Raw genomic sequence first — 22865 nt, 5'->3', positions numbered from 1 at the left:
ATAAGAGAAGCCACTCCTCGGGGCCATAAAACTGAAAAAAAAAAAAGTATCAGTATACCATTAAACAACACAGATATGTCTCTTTTGTTACAATTAATTTTGACTGGGAAAGATACAGAGTGTGATGTTGGACGATTTTGTTGATTTTGAAGCTATTTTACGTCTAAACTGTTTTTGCATTTTTCTAAAAAATGTGGCTGAAAGTAAGCATTTTTAAGTTTCTAAAAAACATGGGTGGAAGTAAGCATTTTCTAAAAAATTCTTACTTTCACCCATGTTAGCAAAACCTTGTTGACCAGTGTTATTAGAGGGGAAAGACAGGTGATGTGGGAAGTGTGGATTTTTTTCTTTATTTGTTCATTCTATATAAGCTTGCTTCCTTGCATCATTTGCCAATACTAATATTCTATTTTTATGGATATTGGGGGGGGGAGATGGAAATTCTGCTCTTTGCCGACAATGGCAGATTAAAATGAAATGTATTACAGAGAACAATGTCCTGTATTGCTTGCCCAATACTAGAAAAATTAAGATTTAGTTCTTATTCTGACTTGCAGGAAAAAATTGATGTAATGTATGTGAAGTAATGTATCTAACAACAGGTAAATTAGTAAGTGTAACTTTATGACTTTTTTTTTTTTTTTTCTTCTTTGGTAGTTGTTGGCGCATCGGCTTCTGTGGCCATAGTGCACCTCCCAAGGTTTTTTTTTTCTTTTTGCAGTACTTTGATCCAAGCCCGAGGCGGGATTCGAACCCGCGACCTTTGGGTTGCCAGGCAGGCACTTTACCCACCCGGCTAGCCCGGTCGGCTTTTATGACTTAACTGAGGAATAAAGGCATTTTATAAATGCCTTTATTCCTCAATTAAAAAAAAAAGAGAGATTACCGTCAGAAATTCTTCTCTTCTGTGTGTGTTGTCTGAATTTTTGGTAATACATTTCCTTGCAGAATTTCTCAATACATCACTATGTTTGCTTTTCTCAGCCCCACTTCTTGTTGTGAATACCGAGTAAACAAAAGTGTATGTTCTTTTGATCTGAAAAGAATATTTTATGATACAGCTATTTAATTACTTTTCACTGGACTTAATTTTCCTGCACAAACAATAATAAACACCCACCACACACACTATCTTTAACAACTTTAAAAACTCATATGTAGTTTCCTATCTGAAGTCTAATAAACTTGCTTCTATAAACAACCATGTGTGCAGTCATTAAACATTCAGTTAACATTGACTTGCTCCATGCACTTCACATACATTACATCACTTCTTATCAGCTACAACTGATTGAACTTGAGCAGAACCCAGAGAAATGGCACAGAGCATATAATATTTTATTGACATTTAATGCAATTGATAGCAATGTAATAGTTCTTGAACTTTGCACTTATTTTTACTGTTGCATCACAACTTAAGCTTTCAAAAGATCCTTTTCTGTTTATTGTAACTGTAATTATTATCCTACAGTTTCTTCCCCAAATTATATATACAGATTATTCATCTTCCCTGAATGTAAAATACCATCTCCTGTTTAGTGTTGCTAATTCAACACTGTGATAAAATAGTGCCATGTTTACATGGATAGTCACATTTTAATAAAATAAATAATACCCCACATTCACATTTATGTTTCAGGATTTCATGCCTTTACTGGAGGATTAAAGAATTCTTTTCTTCTTTTTTTTTGTGCAATAATTTTATCTTTTAAGGGAACAAACACTGATATAAAAACTTTATACATCTAGGTACTAATGATAATAAGCATAGACAACCTGAGGTCTTTGTTCAAAGTTATGAAATGATTTTGAGAAAAAGCCATGAGTTATGAATTAGTATGAGAGTGTCCGGAATTTTAACCATTTATGTGATAGGAGGAGGTTTGTCATAACCCTTGTCGATCATTTCCAACCGTGAGGGATTGTGCAGTGCTGATGAGATAAAATTTTTTCAATGTGGCTTGTAGTTGTTAACAGAAGACAGTGCATTTCTAAAGGTTGGGATATGTTTAAATAGTTTGAGGTTTCAGAATATTTGCTGATGCTATTGAGGCAGAGTTGCATGCTTCAGAAAACTGTTAGCTTGGTGGGGTTACGTTAATGAATGTTAAAACCAGAACCGGCTCTGGTTTTAACAGTCATTAACGTAACCTATTGGGGATTCTTACAGAAAGAGCTGGAATTGGATGTAAGGTGATGGTATTGTGGGAAAGTAACAAGGAATTACTGAGCAGTTGTGCAGAGTGTAAGATAATTTTAAATTAATATATGTCTGGAAAATTCCTGGAGAAAGTACTGGCATATAAATAACTATATGGGATATATTAGAGTTATAAAAAACAGATTACCACATGTTTGCATGATAATGCTAATTTAATAAATTATAAACAGCAGAGAAGGCATAATTCAAATAGCAGAAGACTACTATAGAGAATTATACAAGGAGCGAGGGAATGATGCCAGCAGTGGGGAAGATGGATTGCAAAGTAGCAACATATATGACATACCCAATATTCTTCCTGATGAGGTAGAACATGCATTGAAGAAAATGAAGAATCAGAAAGCCCCGGGGGAAGATGAAGTTACTGTATAGTTGTTAAAATTGGGAGGAAGAGACATAATACAAAAACTGGCAAGGCTCTTCACAAAGTGCATTAGAAAAGGTGTGACGCCTAAGCAGTGGAATAATGCAATCATAGTTTTGCTGCATAAAAAAGGAGATAAATCAGAAATTGGAAATTATAGACCAATTAGCTTGTTATCCCACATCTACAAGTTGTTCACAAGGGTCATTACTAACAGATTAGAAAGAATACTTGATGAGAATCAACCGAAAGAGCAAGCTGGCTTTAGGACAGAATTCTCAACTATGGATCACCTTCACGTAATATCACAGCTAATGGAGAAAGCAAATGAATATAAAACACCATTATGCCTGGCATTTGTGGATTATGAAAAGGCATTTGACTCCATACAGCATAAGGCAATGTTTCGGGCACTGGAAAGACAAGGCATAGATACCCCATATATTATGATTTTGAAGAAAATATATAAGAGTGCTACCTCCTTTATTAGACTAAAAAAGACAGTAGGAAATTTAAAATCGAGAAAGGAATTCGACAAGGAGACACAATATCTCCGAAGCTGTTTACTGCTGCCCTTGAGGAAGCTGTCAGAAGATTAGACTGGTTGCAGAAAGGAGTCAATGTGAACGGAGAGTACCTAAACCATTTACGATTTGCAGATGACATTGTGGTCATAAGCCACGATCCCAAAGAATTAGAGGAAAATCTTAATCAGTTATGCACAGTTAGTAAGGATTTTGGACTAAAGATGAATATGGCTAAAACAAAAGTAATGATGAACAAGTATGCCACAGAAAGGGAAATAATGATTGAAGGAGCAGTAATTGAAAAGGTGGAGTCATACTTATCTGGGACAAGTTATTAGCTATAATAATGATAAATGGCTGGAAGTCAAGAGAAGAATAAATTTTGGATGGATAGCATTCAGGAAATATAGTCACATACTGAAGAGCAATATCCCAGTTTGTCTGAAACGTAAAATAATGAACCAATGTATCTACCCACCATGACTTATGGATGTGAAACTTGGGCACTCACCAAAAGAATGGAAGAGAAGCTGAGAACTACACAGCGAAGAATGGAACGAATTATATTGGGAATCAGACTGTTAGATAAGAAGAGAAACACATGGATTAGGCAGCAAACTCAAGTAAAGGACATTCTTATCAAAACTAAAGAACTAAAATGGTCTTGGGCAGGACACATAGCTGGAAGACATGATGACAGATGGGCTAAGAAAATAACAGAATGGTACCCAAGAGGAGCTAGAAGAAAACCTGGAAGACAAAGGCGGAGATGGATAGATGAAATTCATGAGTTTTTGGGTAGTAAATGGATGACCAGTGCTCAAAACAGAAGGAACTGGAAAGTTGCTGGAGAGGCCTTCATCCTGCAGTGGATTGAAAATGGCTGCTGATGATGTGATGCAAGAAAGCAAATGTATGAGCTTATGCAGCATCAGCCAAAAAAAAAAAAAAAAAAAATTCACACAACCGTTCCCTCTAAATATTTGTCCAGTTTCTCCTTAAATTTATTTAACCTATCAACTTCCACAACGACAGATGGAAGTTTGTTCCAGAAATTAACCACCCACTGGCTAAAGGTAATTTTCCGAACATCTATTCTACATCTGCCTTTCCTTAATTTGAATTTATGGCCCCTTAGGTTCATAATCTGAACAAGTGGAAGAATCCCTTCAGAATTCAGCATACTCAACCCATTCAAGGCCTTAAACACCTCAATCAGATCACCGCGCAGGTGCCTAGTTTACAGCCATTGCAATTTGCAGGACTTAAGCCTCTCTTGGTTAGAGGATCCCTTCTTTCCTCTCACCAATCTTGTTGCCCTTCTCTGTACATGCTCAAGCAAATCTACATACTTCCTAAAATGAGGCCTCCAGATCTGTACACAGTACCAAGGTACCCAAGAGGAGCTAGAAGCCTTTAGCCAGTGGGTGGTTAATTTCTGGAACAAACTTCCAGACCATGGCCTGACCATTGCCTTATACAGAGGGACAATCACCTCCTTTTCCCTGCTAGCAAAATTCCTATATATCATTGACAAAACCCCATGACCTGCTCTGGCAGCCTATCTGCATTGCTCAGAAAACTTCATATCTGACTTGCACAATTACTCCCAGGTATTTTTCATTTTCTACCACCTTAAGTGTAGTACCACACAGTTGGTACGTTTCTCTAGGGCTACTTCTGCCCATATGTAGTACTGTGCATTTGTCAAGGTTAAACTTCAGTTGCCACTTCTCAGCCCATCTGCCAAAATTTTCTAGATTCTGTTGGAGTAGCACACTGTCATTAACAACCCTGCCAACCTTTGTATCATCTGCAAACTTCAACACTAAGCCTGATATACCTTCATAAATATCATTGATAAATATACAGAACAACAGAGGACCCAACACCGAACCCTGTGGGACTGCACTAATTACATTAGTCCACGAAGAGCAGCCACCATTGATTACCACCCTCTGTCTTCTCCCACTCAACCATCCTTTTATCCATTGTAGCTTGTTTGTTTGTTATTTGGTTTTTAGGAGCATTAGCAACTAAGGCCATATTGCTCCTGGAATATGCGGTGGTCATTCTCTGACCTTTCCGCATCCTCCGTATTTGGTGGTGATGGGCTCTCACCCCGTTCTAATCAAGAAGTGTGTGCTATGCACTGCTGCTGCTCCTTCCCACCTGGCTATGGAGGCGCCTTCCATTGTAGCAGCTTACCCTTAATATACCATTCTGCTCCAATTTGTATAGTAGTCTTCCAGACGCAACAGTGTCAAAAATTTTCCTGAAATCCATGTATATGATATCAAAATTATTTTTTGCATCCAGTTCCTTTGTAACCACATCATAATATCCTATCAAATTTGTCAGACAAGACTTTCCCTTAACAAACTCGTGCTGTGTCTGAATTATTCCTGCAGTGTTGTCTAGATGATCCTGCAATGCATCTTTAACCAGCGACTCCATTATTTTACCCTGAACAAAAGTTAAACTAACTGGTCTGCAATTACACGTATCACCTTTCGATCCCCCTTTGTCAATTGGGGATACATTTCCACATCTCCAGTCCATGGGAACCTCCTCTGAATCCAAGGATGCTCTTATAATTATGGCTAAGGTTTGCTTACTTCCTTTGCCGCCTCCTTTAATGTAACTGGATAGATCCCATCCACCCTAGGTTCCTTTCTAATGTTTAACTTCAACAATTTCTCCTCCACTTTGCTCTCAGTTATTACAAAATCATTAAGCACCCTGTTACAATTCGATAACGTTCTGCCATTTTCAAACCTTAATAACTCCTCATGTGTGAATGTAGATGCAAAATACTCATTCAGTTTGTTTGCTATCTGAGCAGGATCATCAACGCTCGAACCATCGATATCAAGTGGACCAAACAGATTCATCCCCTTCCTTTTAGAGTTTATATAAGTAAAGAAATCCTTGCTGTTTTTCTTAGCATCCTTTGCCAAAAATTTCTCGTAATCTGCCTTCGCCTGCCTAATCTCCTTTGTGACTTGATTAAAAACTAGCTTATATCTGCCATAGGCTTCTGTGACGCCTGATAATTTATATGCATATCATGCATTTTTCTTCTCTGTCACGAGTCTCATTAGTTCATTTGATAACCATTTAAGCCTAAACCTTGAACAATGTTTCTTAATAGGTATGAAACTTTTAGTAGCTTACACGATTAATTACTTCAATGCTTCCCACTTAGAATTTGCTGTTGGTAACGTCATCAGTTGATCCCACTGTACAGAATTTAAAAACTGTCTAAGACCACTGTACTCACTTTTATGGAAGCAAAAACCCTTTCCTTTACCCCTGATGTTAATTATATCTTTAAATAAAACCCATATCAGTACACTGTGATCACTGGCACCTAGTGGTTCCTTTATCTGCAAAATCTTAATACACGAATTATCACTGCTGATTACCAGATCAAGAGTATTACCATGATCTTACTTCTGTAAAGATTTACTAGCCCACTCTATTTCTCTGTACAATTGTTCATTGTACTCATTCGAGTCATTAGGCCTATAACGCACTCCTACTCTTATTTTTGCTTTTGCAGTGCTTATGTCACCCCAAACTGACTCAACAGTGCACTGTTCATCTGTATCAACTGGATGCACTTCTTTTGATTTTATGTTTTTCTTAATTAACAGCATAACACCTCCTCCCTTCCTATCCTGTCTATCCTTTCTGTACACATTGCACTCCCCAAATTCCAATTCTGCATTCCTAATATCTGTGTGACACTATGTATCTAATATCCCAACAATATCTGCCTTTGATGTCTTGACTAACACTTCAAATTCATCAAATTTATTTACTGTACTTCTAGCATTGGTATACATGCATGATCTGATTGAGATGTATAAGGCCTTGAATGGATTAAACAAGCTCAGTGCTGATGAGATTCTTCCTCTTACTCAGATTATGCACCTGAGGGGGCATAAATTCAAATTGAGGAAAGAGTTGTAGAATTGATGTGCGGTAATTTGCCTTTAGCTATTGGGTGGGATTGTCAATTGTTGGAACAGCCTTCTATCTGTCATTGTGGAAGTTGACAGCTTAAATAAATTCAAGGCAGAACTAGACAAACTTTTGGAGTGAATGAATGAGTGAAATGGGAAGGTTTTTTTTTTTTTTTGCTGATGCTATATAAGCTTGCTTACATCATATGCCTCTACTAATGCTAAATCTCAGATGATTATGATCAGCATAAGGAATATCTTTAGACCAACAGAGTGCAACAATTAAATCAGAATGTCTTGTTATGGAGAACTTTAATATTCCCTATAGAACTTTAATATTTAATATTTAGTGGAAATTGTGGATTGGTTGCCCTCCTAGTAGTAAGGCATGTGGGAATTTGCTGATTGACTACTTTCTATATCAGAGGAAGCATATGCAAATTTTGAGAGGGTCTTCCCTAAGTGCAAAGAACAATGGCAAGTAATTCTTTGCTTATGTTAGCAGTAAAAGGAAAGGAAGGAATAAACCATATCAGTCCACATGATATCTCTGATAACAGTGTTGATGATGCTGCTCGGGTTGCAGATAAGATGAATAAATATTTTTCATCCATATTTCACGTATAAATAAGTTTTTAAACCTGAGGATACCAGTGGCGTAGCTAATATTAACTGGGAGTTGAATAATTTTGTGATAACTGAAAAAAGACAAGCAAACGTATTGTAATTAAAAGTGAGCAAGCCTGAAAAGCTGCTGGATTCTATCCAAAAATTTTGAAGGAGGCAGCAAAAGAGGTAAGCTGATTTAGTTGTTTTATTGACCACATTCTTGAATTCAAAGTCTCTGTAGATTGTAGATGTGTAAACATTTCTGAGATTCACAAAGATGGCTCAAAAGGTGAAATGATTAACTACAGACCTGTAAGTTTGACTTTGCCAAGGAAGTTTGTGGATTAAGGATCTTTACAGAATCATCAGGACAGGAATGGAATTATAAGAGATTTACATTGTGTCTTTGCTAAGGGATGGTTAAGCCTGACTAATCTGATTAGCTACTATGAGGTTTTCATTAAAGAATTGGATTCAAGGAAAATGATTTTAATATTTAGATAGATTTCAGTGAAGCTTTTTTTGTATAAATTGGAGCAATATGGCAGTAGGAAAAAGTTACTAATATGGATAAATGGATGGTTAAGTGGTAGGAGAAAGAAAGCAAGCTTATGCAGCATCAGCCAAAAAAAAAAAAAAAATCCACTTCACCCCTCCAATCGTTCGAAATACCTGTCCAGCTGAGCCTTAAATTTATTTAGGCTATCAACTTCCACAACAAGGGATGGAAGTCTGTTCCACCAACCAACTACCCGCTGGCTAAAGGCAAATTTCCGCACATCTATCCTACATCTGTCTTTCCTCAATTTGAATTTATGCCCTCTCAGGTGATTATTCTGAGCAAGAGGAAGAATCCTATTAGCATTGAGCATGCTCAAACCATTCAAGGCTTTATACACCTCTATCAGATCACCTCACTGGTGACTAGTCTCCATACACTGTAATTTGCAAAACTTAAGCCTTTCTTCGTAAGAGCAACCCTTTGTTCCATTCACTAATCTTGTTGCCTTGCTCTGTACTCGTTCCAGCATCTCTACATCCTTCTTGAAATGAGGCCTCCAGACCTGTATACAGTACTCAATGTGTGGCTTGACCATTGCCGTATACAAGGGAATAATCACCTCCTTATCCCTGCTAGAAAACTTCCTGTATATCATTGACAAGACACCATGAGCTACTCTTGCAGCCCGTTTGCACTGCTGACAGAACTTCATATCTGCCTGCACAATTACCCCCAGGTCCTTTTCATTCTCTACCACTGTCAGTGTAGTACCACAGAGTTGATACATTGCTCTGGGGTTGCTGTTTCCCATATGTAGTACTTTACATTTGTCAATGTTAAACTTCATTTGCCACCTCTCAGCCCATCTGCTCAACCTTTCCAGATCCTCTTGCAGCAGCATAGTGTCAGTAGTGTCCTTAACAACCCTGCCAACCTTTGTATCGTCTGCAAACTTGGACATTAAGCTTGATATACCATCATCAATATTATTTATAAATACAGAAAACAATAATGGACCCAACACTGAACTCTGAGAGACTCCACTAATAACATTAGTCCACAATGAGCAGTGTCCATTGATTACCACTCTCTGTCTTCTCCCCCTCAACCACCCCTTTATCCATAGCAGCAATTTGTCTCCAATGCCACACTGCTCCAATTTGTGCAGCTGTCTTCCATGTGCAACAGTATCAATAGCCTTTCTAAGATCCAAGTATATAATATCAAAGTTATTCCCTGCATCCAGTTCTTTTGTGACTGCATTATAGTATCCAATCAAATTGGTCAGGCAAGACTTTCCCTTAACAAAACCGTGCTGTGTCCGAGCTATAACTGAAGTCTTCTCTAGATGATCCTGCAGTGCTTCTTTAACCAGTGCCTCCATTAATTTTCCTGGAACAGAAGTTAAACTTACAGGTCTATAATTACTTGTGTCAGCCTTTGATCCTCCTTTGTGAATTGGGGTCAAATTTGCACAACTCCAGTCTATGGGTACCTCCCCTGAGTCCAAGGAAGCTCTCATAATTATGGCTAAGGTTTTGCTTACTTCCTTTGCTGCCTCTTTTAATATAACTGGATAGATCCCATCCACCCCAGGTGCCTTTCTTGTGTTTATCTTCAACAATTTCTCCGCCACTTTACTCTCAGTTATTACAAGATTATCTAACTTACTGCCAGAGTTTAATACACCTCTGGCATTCCCCTCGCTGAATAACTCCTCATGTGTGAATGTCGATGCAAAATATTCATTCAGTTTGTTAGCTACCTGAGCAGGATTATCAACAGTTGAACCATCGATATCAAGTGGACCAATCTGATTCATCCCCTTCCTTCTAGAGTTTGCATAAGTAAAGAACTCTTTTCTGTTTTTCTTTGCATCCCTTGCCAAAGATTTCTCGTAATCTGCCTTCGCCTGCCTAACCTCCTTTGTAACTTGGTTACAGATCGACTTGTATCTATCATAGGCTTCTGTGTCACGTGTTAATTTATATGTATCCCATGCATTTTTCTTCTCTGCCATATCTCTCATTAGTTCATCTGACATCCATTTAGGCCTAAACCTTGAACAATATTTCTTAGTTGGTATGTAAAGCCTAGTAGCTTCCAAGATAAGTTCTTTGAATGCTTCCCATTTTGAATTCGCTGTTGGTAACATCATCAGTTGGTCCCACTGTATAGAATTTAAATAGTCTCAGACCATCGTAGTTACCTTTACGAAAGCAATAACCCTTCCCTTTACCCCTGATGGTAGTTACCTCTTTGAGTAAATCCCACTTCAGCACACTGTGATCACTGCCACCTAGTGGTTCCTTTATCTGCAGATTCTTAATGCATGAAGAATCACTACTGATAATCAAATCAAGAGTATTACTCCCTCTAGTTGCCTTCCAAAATGCTGATGTAGAAAACAATCATCCAATAAATCCACAAAAGCGTTGCTAGTGTGAGTGACCAACCCACAAATTCCAGTCAATATCTGGGAAATTAAAATCCCCCATTATAAGACTCTCTAATTTACCGGCCCACTCTATTTCCCTGTACAGTCTCTTATTATACTCATCAGAGTCATTAGGCCTATAGCACACTCCTACTCTCAATTTTGATCTCCCAATGCTTATGTCACACCAAACTGATTCGACACTGCACTGTCCAGCAATGTCAACTGGCTTCACTTCCTTGGATTTTATGTGTTTCTTAACTAATCGCATAACCCCTCCTCCCTTCCTATCCTGTCTATCCTTTCTGTAGACATTGTACTCCCCAAATTCCAGTTCTGCATTCCTTATATCTGTGTGACACCACGTCTCTGATATCCCAACAATATCTGCCTTTGATGCTTTGAGCAATACCTCAAATTCATCAAATTTATTTACCAAACTCCTAGCATTGGTGTACATGCAAATATACATGCACCTGTTTCTATTCTTAGCTACCCTAACACAACCCATGTGTTTACTTTCACCACAACGACTCCCAGCAGTCTCTGAAATATCCTGCATCTTGTTTTTCAGGCTTCTGCTCATTCCTATAGAAGCAGTGCAAGAATCACTTTCACCTCTGCCAGTGGCTACTGTTAATTTATTAGTCCTTGTATCCCCCCCAAGCTAGTAGTTTTCCAACCCACCTAACACTGCCTCGATAGCATCAGCAAACATTCTTGCACCCTTTCTATTTAAGTGTATCCTATCCCTGTAGAAGCAGTCTCTCCTGTTAACAAGTACAGACCAGGCTGAAAAAAATTCTACCCCTTGAGCCTTGCACAGTCTTTCCGGGGCCGAATTGATCGACAAGGCTCTCATCATATACTCTCTCCTATCGTGTCTGGCAGAATTGCAGACACTTTCAAATTCAACCCTAATTCACGGCTTTTTTTCAACAGTGACCTGTAATTGTTAAGTAATTCTGCCGGTCTCTTACTCTTAATATCATTAGTGCCAACGTGTACAACTATATCACCTTTTGTGCCCTTAAAAGATGATATCTGCTCTACAAAGTCTTCAACCTCTGCCCCTGGCAGGCATACCCTGTTCCACCTATCCTTTTTACAAAGCATGTTCCCCATTTCCCTGACAATGGAATAGTGTTATGAATGGGGTTTCCACATGTGTTGAGACCCCCTTCCCTTTACGGTTTCTAATATTTATAGATGATACTGATGACTGTTTCAAGTTTGTCTAGTTTTGCTCATGATACAAAGATAGGTTGGTTAATACAATAATCAGGATATGCAACAATATACCCTAATTACGGTCAATGAGACAAATTATTTAGATGAGCTGAGAAATGGCACGGGAGGTTTAATACAGGGAGAGGCAGCCTTGCAGCTTGGTATCAGTAATCATAATGTACTACTTGGGTAGCAACAGACTCAAGATTGCAGATAATAAAAAGGACTTGGGGGTAGCTGTAAGTCTCTTACACAATTCTCTGATCAGTATAGATAGGCTGCTACATTACTACAGCCTATGGGCTTTTTTGTCTGTGATATATAGGGACTTTGCAAATAGAGACAAAGAGGTGATTATTCCATTATAATCCTGCAATGGTTAGGTCACATCTTGAATATTGTTTGCTGGCTTGGAAACCACATTTTTGGAATAATATGGAGATAATGAAAAGGGTACAGAGAAGCACAGCAAAATAGGTTAAAGCACAAAAGAGTATAGAGTATTCTTATCAAAAGAGAGAGAGAGAGAGAGAGAGAGAGAGAGAGAGAGAGAGAGAGAGAGAGAGAGACTTGAGTGTGTTGAGTTAGTTTGGAAACTGAGAGTTATCTGTGACATTACATGAATGAGGTATTTAAGGTTTTAAAAGGGTAGAATAAAGTATATTCTGAGGACACTGAGTAATATGACCCATGCAAGGGAGCATGCATTTAAGTTGAGAGGGGATATTTGTAGAATTCTTGAAATTTTTCTTCAATAAAAGAGCAGTTGATAGTTGGAATAAATTTGCACTTACTTTTGTAGACAGTGGAAGTTTATCTAAATTTAAAGAGGAAATAGACAAATGATCAAGTGAAGTCAGCAAATGAAGAGTGTAAGAAGGTGATATTGTTTTACATTTTTTTTTTTTGGTTAATGCTACATAAACTTGCTTCCTTGCATCATTTTGCCAGTACTGTGATACTAATTGATATAATAATTAAAAAAAACACGGCCCCATACCACACCCACACTCGTTTCAACATTTCATTCCTTCATTGAAGCAGGATATCTTTTTTTGCATGCAGTTATCAACATAATCAAAAAAGTGTGTAGGAAATAAGTTATCAAACCTTTCTCTGTTCTATATGCTCTGCTTTCTTATTAAAAATATTTCTGTACATTATGTATTTCTCATTGTAGGTCTTTATTTCATTTTTAGGAACAAAATGACTATTTAAAAATATATTTTTTTGCTTTTGAACTCCTTATAGGATGTAATCATTTTGGAATTGCTGGATGGTACAGCATGAGAGCTTGTGATAAAGGTCTTGTGGTATGTATAAGAGACTTCATCTTCAAATTCACTTTAAAATGTCAAAATTCAGTAAATTCATATTAAGTGATTTAGATTTATAAGTTGAATCAATGAAGAAAATGGAAAGATAGATGAAAAATAATTTCATTTATAAAAGTTGTTTTCTTTTAAAATCTCCTCCAATATTAAAGAGATAATGTCACTTTTGTGTGTTAATTTTTACTGCTGAAAGAGAAAGACGTTTCTTGAAATAATGTATATATATATATTTTATATTCTCAATGTCAATTTTCTATCTATGTATACTACTGATAAGCCTAATGTCAGTGTGCAACATTTTGTGGTTATCTGATAGCAATCCTTGCAGTTTTGAAGTAGTGCATTTTAAACTCTCTCTCTCTCTCTGTCTCTGTCCAGAACCCATCTCAAGAATCTCCTAGTTTCTCAGATATGAATCATTTTAAAGTGAATCCACATGCAGTATGTGTTAATCTTCTATCTATAAATATACCACCTGCACTGTAGCAGTGCTGTGAAGGTGGGTCTTGTATGTACCTCTGAGTCTTCAAGTGTCAGGTATTTGGTCACCAAGTTAAGAAGAAAGGCTTAGCTGAATTAGTCTGGTCTACTCAGAACCTTGATCTCAGTCCAGTGGAATATTTTGAGAATGAGTTGGAATGTTGCTTACTACTATAATTGATTAAAAGTATTCCCAAAAGGATCAAAAGTGGAAAAAAATTATTTTTTTCAGTGAACATTTTTACTGAAATATTTTTGAAAATATGTTGTATGTTTGTTTTATAATATATAAAATAAACACACACCAGCTAGGATAAATGTAATTAATTTCTGACTAATAATGTTTATTAATAATATTTAAATCATTATTAGGGGATGTCATTTACAAATACTTCACCAGTGATGGCTGTAACAAGAGGGAAAAAGGTATTTTTGTTCCTTTTATTATTCTATGATGAAGCTTTAATTTTAAAATTATCTTAGAATGTATCTGTGTTTACATTAAATGTATTAGTTTTATAATCAGTGGCTATTTGATAAGTAGTTTGACTGTACTTTTGAAAGGAGGCAAAAATGAGTGAGAAATATTCATAAAATAAACAAATAAAATGACTAACATGTAGGTTAGTGCAAATGCATCATTTTAACATAGCTATCCACCAAAGTAGTTGAATTAATTAATTAATTGGCATCGTTTTGGTTGTATCTCATATTCTGAATGCCTTCACAATGAGTTGCCATGGTATTGTAATACCTTGAATAAATAACACTTCACCAGTGGAGAAGACTATTGTTATTTATTCTCAGCGGATACCACCACCCAGACGACACCGTTTCAAAACTCACTGTGAAGGCATTCACAATATGAGATACAATCAAAACGATGCCAATTAATTAATTCAACTACTTTAGTAGATAGCTGTGTTAAAATGATGCATTTGCACTAACCTACATGTTAGTCATTCTACCTCTTAGCATGAGGCCTTTGCCCTTAAATGCTTTATAGACAAATAAGATGTTCATTAAAAATAACTGACAGCTGGTAGAGTAAGTGTAAGCTCAGCACTTATAGAATTCTTCCTCTTGCTCAGATTACACACGAGGGAGCATAAATTCAAACTGAGGAAGGATGATTGTAGGACAAATGTATGGAATTTTCCTTTAGCCAGTGGGTGGTTGACTGTTAGAACAAATTCCCATCTAGTGTTGTAGGTGGGTAGTCTGAATAAATTCAAAGAACTAGACAAATTATTGGAGGGAAGAAGCTTCACCTGTAATATGGGAAGAAAACTACTTCCCATGTTACAGGTGATATGGGAAGAAGTTTTTTTTTTTTTTGGCTGATGCTTTATAAGCTTGCTTTCTTGCATCACATGCCACTACCACTTCTACTACTACTACTAATAATAATAATAATTGCCAGCAGGGGATATCGTATACTCAATTCAAACTAATGGGGCTGCAACAGAAACATGGAAGAAGGGTGCAAACCGCATCCCTCTATCTTTACCACTTGACTGGTGAGAGAGTCTGTCTGATAAGTACGGATACCTTGAAATGAAGACATGGAATGAGGACTATGTAGATAGTGACAAGAAGAGTACATTCACCATTGAAGAGTTAATGATGGCAGTGTAAAGAAGCAGAAACAACAAGTTTCTTGGAATTTGACTGTTAGAACAAATTCCCATCTAGTGTTGTAGGTGGGTAGTCTGAATAAATTCAAAGAACTAGACAAATTATTGGAGGGAAGAAGCTTCACCTGTAATATGGGAAGAAAACTACTTCCCATGTTACAGGTGATATGGGAAGAAGTTTTTTTTTTTTTGGCTGATGCTTTTGAATCCAAATTTCTTGGATCTCATTGCAGGTGGATAATCAAAAGGTCCTTTAAAGTAATGCCTATGCATGCATCTTCTGGCTCTTTTTAATACTTGCTTAACACATGGGTCATTCCCTAAAAAATGGAAAGAAGCTCTCTTAAAACTGCTGCTAAAATCACCAGATAAGCCTAGGGATAAACCAGAATCCTATCATCCAATTGCCTTGCTGGCTGGTTTAGGAGATAAAGTCTATGAATGATTGCTCACACTGTGGATCATGGTATACACCAGGAAAAACTGCCTGCTTTCGGAAATGATGCTTTGTGGACCTTGGTGAAATCAACTCATGGTTGTGGATGAAAATACTTATTTGGGATCTTTGTTGACTTTGAAGATTCATTTGATACAATCAACTGGAACAGTGTGGGAACTATTCTTGACCTAACTTTCTCATTTGACTTCACAAAACTTTGCAAAAATAAAATAAATGAGATATATAACTGGTGGAGAACCAGTTTGAGAACCTCTAACTATAAATGTTCCTGTTATACTGATGCTACTGAGTGATTGAAAGTTACCTGCGTAATACATGAGATAGGTGACATTAGGTTGAATAAGAGAATCTGACAGATAAGAGAATAATGGTGTTAAATAGTGTTTGTTACTACAGTAGACTGTTGAAATAATGGAACATTCGAGCTAATGGCACACTAAGATCCGATTTTTACATACAGTGTATTTGTCTTGCAGTACCAAAAAAAAAAAAAAAGTCACACGATTACTGTATTTGTTTACGTTTGCCATTTTGAAAGTGAATTCTGTACTGATATCACAGATTATTCTGCTGTTTTACATTTATTTTAAATTAAAAACCCCTCAGTATGGCTCCTAAAGGTAATAAACCTCATACAGAGAAGAAAAGAAGAACAACATTAAAGCTTAGTGACAAACTTGATATAATAAAGAAAATAGAATGGGGCATAGGAGTATGGCAAAATATAACATTGGATTATCAACATGTTTATGTTTTTTTATGTGCAGTTAATAAAATTCCATTCTTAATCTCTCTATTTCTTATTTAGCCTCATTATTTCTGCATTAAATATATATTAAATATAAAACTTTCTAGATAACGGAAAAATCAAAATAATGGCACCTTTAATCTCCGATGGTGCCGTTATTCTGAATGTGTACTCTAATAAGATACTTTTTTATAGAATTCCCCACAGTTGTCAGTAGGACAAAAATATCCAGAATGTTATTGCAAACGTCAGCATTTATGGTCCTTTGCATATCTGCCATTATGACTAGGCCAAGTCATGTGAAACAGGATGGTTTGTTGGTGTCAGTGTAGACCATTATGCTACCACCAATAAACTTCATTATGGCTATGATGAAACCCACATAAACCATCCCTTGGGTATTATATACCATACCTACGTGCAATGAACGGTCTGATGAACCATTGTAGTTGTCTACTAGATTTGTAAGGTGTTGGCTTGTGAAGAGCTGTGTGGCCATAGAATGGTAGCTTATCCAATAGCTGTCCCTGTTCTCTGGTATATCATTTTTGGCACGGTATCCATTCTGAGCTCTTTCTGTCACATGTTTTGATTATTGGTAGTTTAATGATTGCTTACTGGGCTTTCTGTGAATGGTAGTATTAGTCTCTGTGTCCATTAGTTTTACTTGAGAGATCCTACTTGCTGTGTTGTCTAATGAAATAAAAGACCTGTAATATAGCATTTCTCATTTACTATTGAGCTCATTGGACTTTTCTTCTGGTGTATAAATATGTGTGAGTGTTTATCTCTATTATTATGACTGAAATTTTGAAATTTGCTGGAATAAACTAAATTTTTTTAATATGTTTAGATTCTTTTAAAATTCAAAATATCATGTTTACTTTAAGGGAATACTTGGAACCAATCCTTTAAGTATTGCAGCTCCAGCTCATAATGACAGTTTTGTTTTGGATATGGCTAATACTGCTGTTGCAGTTGGAAAGGTGAGAGTTTATAAGTTTCATAATGCTTTTTATTGTTAAACTGTTCATTTTTATTCATTCAGAAAAGAAAATATTTTCATAGTATAGAAATATTTTTGATTCTGTGTTGTAAATATTTTCAAATGAAAAACATCATAGCTGAAGAAAGTTCATAATATATAAAGTGGGCCATATGTCAGCTTACCAAGAAATAATTTAAATAATGAGAATTTATTAAATATTTGAAGTGTGAATTTCGAAGTGTGAATTATACTAAGAAACTTAAACAAAACTGTGTTTCTCTCTCTTTCTCAAGATCTTCAACCATAATGGATGATCCTGTTGCCCTGTAAGTTCTTGTTTAGGGTTTCATCAGATAGTGGAGTTGATTGATTGTCTCATCTCCAAAATGCTAGTTGTATGTTATGTGTAAAGGGAAAGCAAACATATTGCATAATAATTAAAATTGTGAAAAAAGTATATTTTTTATACTCATTGTAAAAACATAAAATATTGGCAGTAGTTTAAATTGAAGTGTGTTTAAGTTAACCGTGTCTGAGCACGTCACCGTTTCTGCTGTTAGAACTTTCAGTTATCCAGAACTTTCAGATTAGTCTCACAGTCTTAACTCATACTAAAGCCATATGAATGCTTAAAGTGCTGGATGGTAAATAAAATAACTCTTAATTTTATTTTTTGAAGAACTCAATTATGACTGAGAAAAGTGCAGTAAAGATCACTTACTTGTTAGTGTCACTTTGCGCCATCAATACTTTCTGAAAAAGTAATTACTGTATATTTGTAAAAGAAGTCAACTTCTATTTTTTTACCTTGAAATTTTGCATAATGGTATATTACAGTAAAATCTGCATTTAGAATCACTGTTATATTATTTAATACAATTATTTCTGCTCTTCCTTTTCAAATTTTACATTGTGGCATTTTATTACACTGCACAGTAAACTGTAAAGAAAACAGTAAGTGTATATAGTACTCTCTTAGGTAGATTATGAAATCAACATCTACAGTTATAAACATTACATTGCTTTTATTGACACTATACAGAGTCCAGTCACAATATTATGACTACCCCCCAATGCAGACATCACCACATGCCTAGCAAATGATACAGCGCACGTGTCAAGTTCACACACCGCAAGCATATAAGGCTTGATGGTCAGCATCTGTGAACACAGTAACAGCCTCTGTCATGGGCAAAGCATGCGACCTATCAGACCTGTAAAAAGGCATGATCATCGGCTATTGGGCCAGGGGTGTCAGCATTTCAGAAACAGCAGACTTAGTGAAATGCTCACGTGCTGCAGTGGTGAAAGTGTATCAAGACTGGACGAATGGGACAATTTTGATGACCTGACGTGCCAATTGTGGAGCCCCATGTAGCATTGATCCTAGAGGTGAACGTCAGCTGAAATGGTTGGTCAGGACCGATCGGCGCTCTACTGTTGCTCAACTGGCCATCGAAATGAACCATGGTGGCCACCAGAAAGGTTCCAACATAACAGTGTAGCAAACCCTGTTGCACATTGGGCTCCAGAGCAGACGCTGTGACAGCACCCATGCTGACGGCCATCAGCACCCATGCTGATGGCCGTTCATTGCAAACAATGCTGTCAGTTTGCGCAGCAATACCAACACTGGACCCCAGCCAAGTGGCAATGCGTGGCCTTCTCTAATGAGTCACGGTTTCTGCTCCACCGAGTGGATGGACAGTGGCATTATTAGGCATGAAACCTCCAAGAACAGACACCTGGACATGATTGTTGGCAGAAGGCAGGCTGGTGGGGGCGGCGTTATGGTCTAGGGAATGTTTTCATGGCATGGCTTGGGTCCGCTGATACCTCTGGAGGGCATCCTGAATGCAAATGGTTACCTATTGATCGTCATCAATCAGGTACACTGTACATGTTGACTGTGTTCCCTGGGAATGATGGTATCTATCAGCAAGACAATGCGCCATGCCATGTCGCTAGAAATGTCCGTGAGTGGTTTGAGGAGCACGGCGAAGATTTCAAGCTACTCCCTTGGCCACCAAATTCCTCGGATCTTAACCGAGGAATTCGGTGGAATTCCTCGGTTAAGCGAAAATCTACAGGTTCACCTCAATCAACACATCAGACAGATGGATCCTCCACCAAGGAACCTACAGGAACTCCGGGATGCACTTCAGTTTGCATTGTCACAGATACCTGCAGACTTATTGAGTCCTTCCCACAGCGGCTGGCTGTGGTGCATGTTGTGAAAGGTGCATATTCTGGATACTAAGTAGGTAGTCATAATAATGTGACTAGACCCTGTATATGTGTACATAGGAGGCTTTGGCTATGTAACTGAGCCATTCATTGCTGCAAGTTCGGTACTGTACTGCAAATTGGTTTCTCTATAAATGGTGTCTAATACGGAACACTTTTGACTATAAAAAATTGACTCTCTTAAAAGTTTACTATTTGACAACTTGAAAAATCAGTTTTAAAGTTTATTAGTTAGGAAAACAACTCCTGATGAATTCCCTAAACTGATTTTGTCTGAAGAAGGAGGTTAACAAATCCTTAGGTTTTAAAAAGTGCCAACAATATATTTTTTGGCAAAAATATATATGTAATAAATTGTAAATATATTTGTGTTAATTCCTTTCTTTTTAACCTTAAAGACATGTCTATGATTCAAGTTAAGGATTTTATGATCAGTGTATAAGTCAACCTAAAAATTTTAGATGATTTTTTAATGGGTCAACTTAAACACCAGAATGTAGTACATTTATAGTACATTAATAATGTACTATAAAATTTTATATTGCCAACATTGTTTCTTAGTGATATTTAGGGATGGATTACTGATGCTGTACTGTATATACACAAAAAATGGGCAGAAACTTTCCAGGTATTGATTGGAATTCATGGGTTGGCAGCTCATCCAGTACCAGAACATTTCTGAATTTGATAATGGCTGCTTTCTGCATCAGTACATTTGAAAAGCAACAAGAAAAGCAGCATTCTTGATCTGGTGTACTAATAGTAATTCATCACATATTAAGAGTCTTCAAGTAAAGGAACATTTAGGTGGCAGTAATCATAACATATTAATGTGAGATTTATTCAAAGAAATGACTAGTGTTAAGAGTAAAGGGAAGGGATTTTGCTTTTGCAGAGGTAACTTGGACATTTTTTAAACTTGACAGTGGGACCAAATGATAGAAAATATAAATGCCGAATGGGTGGTTATTGAGAGGCATAGAGGCTACATAGCATTTTCTACCAACTAAAGAGATATTGTTCAAGGTTTAGTGCAAAATGGATGTCAGATAAACTTATGAGACCAGTGACAGAGAAGAAGAATAGTTATAAATTGTCAAAGAGTTAGAGAGCCCACAGTAATTCCAAACTACTCTGCAATCAAGTTACTCAAGGGGATTAGGCATACTAAGGCTGATTATGAAAAATCTTTGGCTAAGAGTGCAAAGAAAAGTAGCAGGGAATTCTTGTTGGTGATACTGAATGAATTAGAGTATTGCAAGCCAAGTTCATTTATGTACGAGTGAAGAGAAAAATTGCTCATCTTGTGCATGATTTTGCTCTAAACTGGGCCTTTTTTTATGGTATATGAATTTGGACTTGTTTATAGTTCCTTTGTGACAGAAGGAACTGTAAACACAAAATAGATACAGTATTTCAACAACTTATGTCAGTGGTTGCTGAAGAGAACAAAAATACTTCGTATAGTATTTCATTATTTTTTTATCATATTATCAGATACCATATTAATAAATGAAAACAAGATCAGCCATCTCATTGATTGAAAATTTAAATTTGCTTTATTGCAAAAATATTTTAACTGATAGTAAATACCATTAGATTGGAACAATTACCTCACTGGATCACTGGATAAGTAATTGTAAATTTAAGTTAAATTAAACAGTTTAATAAGATATTTGAATGTACGCTGTAAATTGTATATTTGTATTGTAGGTTGATTGTGGGTGACAGAAAACCAATTAATATGAGAAAATGGGAAGAATAAAAAATACACAGGTTCTCTATACAAATAGAGAACTTGTATTTGACTAAATAGGCAGAAAAGAGAAAAGAGTAATTAATAATATCCAAATGTATAGGTACATGGTAGGTGTATGGGAGATGACTTAAGGAATAATGAATATATACAAATATACCTTACCAGTGTGTGTGTGTGTGTGTGTGTGTGTGTGTGTGTGTGTGCGTGCGTGCGCGTGCGTGCGCGCACGCACGCATGTTTGTGTATGTTGGGCAGTTATAATTAAATCGAGTTTATGTATAATTCATGAATGAACCATGAATCACTCAGATGAAATTTGGAATGGGCAGTATCTAGACAGTTTTTATTGATATGCAGCACAATTCAAAGCACTTTATTTGTTGTTGCTGATGGAATATCTAGTTATTGTGATATCACTCTGGCACTAGTGGACAAGTGTGCATTTCATGTTGTGGCAATGGCCACAACAATAGCAATTTCATCAGCAAAGCCGTTGCAATAGGGCATCATCCTCTACTGAGAGATATTGTTGTTGTTGTTATTTGGTTTTTAGGAGCATTAGCAACTAAGGCCATATTGCTTCGGGATATGCGGTGGTCATTCCCTGAATGACCTTTCCGCATCCTCCGTATTTGGTGGTGACGGGCTCGAACCCCGGTCTAATCAAGAAGCGTGTGCTACGCACTGCTGCTCCTTCCCACCTGGCTACGGAGGCGCCACTGAGAGATATGACATAGTACTTGTTTCTTCAGATTTCCTTAGTATTTCATGCAACTGATTTTGAGAAAGTGGCCCATTTCTTAAGTTTTTAAATTGTGATAGAAATAAAGTGCGCCCAAGGCTTTATTATTGTTTTTGTAAAAGAGCTTTACCGAGCATAATCTTTCATTTCAGTACCATGTTGACTTTTGCTTGCTACTGTGGGTGCATCTATAAGACTTGTGTTACTTGTTATTTCTTGAGATCTGCCTAGCACTACTGATTGCTGTGGTACAAAGTATATCCTGCTATCACTTTTTGGAACTAGTTTTTTTTTTTTTTTTTGTGTGTTCTGTTTGTTTCTCCATGGTCTAGACACTTTTTTTTTCCAAATTTCATTTTTGGTTGGTCCATAATTTGAAACACAGTAGGCCAGAGTGATACATTTTAATTATAACCACCCTATTGTTTGTTTGTTATTTGGTTTTTAGGAGCATTAGAAACTAAGGCCATATTGCTCGGGGGATATGCAGTGGTCATTCCCTGACCTTTCCACATCCTCCGTATTTGGTGGTCATGGGCTCGAACCCCTGTCTAATCAAGAAGCATGTGCTATGCACCGCTGCTCCTGCCCACCTGGCTACAGAGGCAC

General features: G+C 36.8%; 1 protein-coding gene across 1 annotated transcript in view; it reads left to right on the top strand.

Moving 5' to 3' along the window:
• LOC150086124 (uncharacterized) overlaps positions 1-22865 on the top strand; it is a 69660-nt gene that overhangs the window by 17526 nt on the left and 29269 nt on the right. The window contains exons 3-5 of the mRNA XM_090373730.1: positions 13113-13174; positions 14048-14101; positions 17411-17506. Coding sequence (XP_090229856.1) covers positions 13113-13174; positions 14048-14101; positions 17411-17506 — 212 coding nt within the window. The remainder of the gene's footprint in view (positions 1-13112; positions 13175-14047; positions 14102-17410; positions 17507-22865) is intronic.

This window comes from Mastigoproctus giganteus, chromosome 5 (genome assembly GCF_048544385.1).
Source record: "Mastigoproctus giganteus isolate SK-2022 chromosome 5, ASM4854438v1, whole genome shotgun sequence".
Lineage (NCBI taxonomy): Eukaryota > Metazoa > Arthropoda > Arachnida > Uropygi > Thelyphonidae > Mastigoproctus > Mastigoproctus giganteus.
Note: the sequence above shows the minus strand (reverse complement) of the source record. Positions and strands in the feature narration are given on the sequence as shown.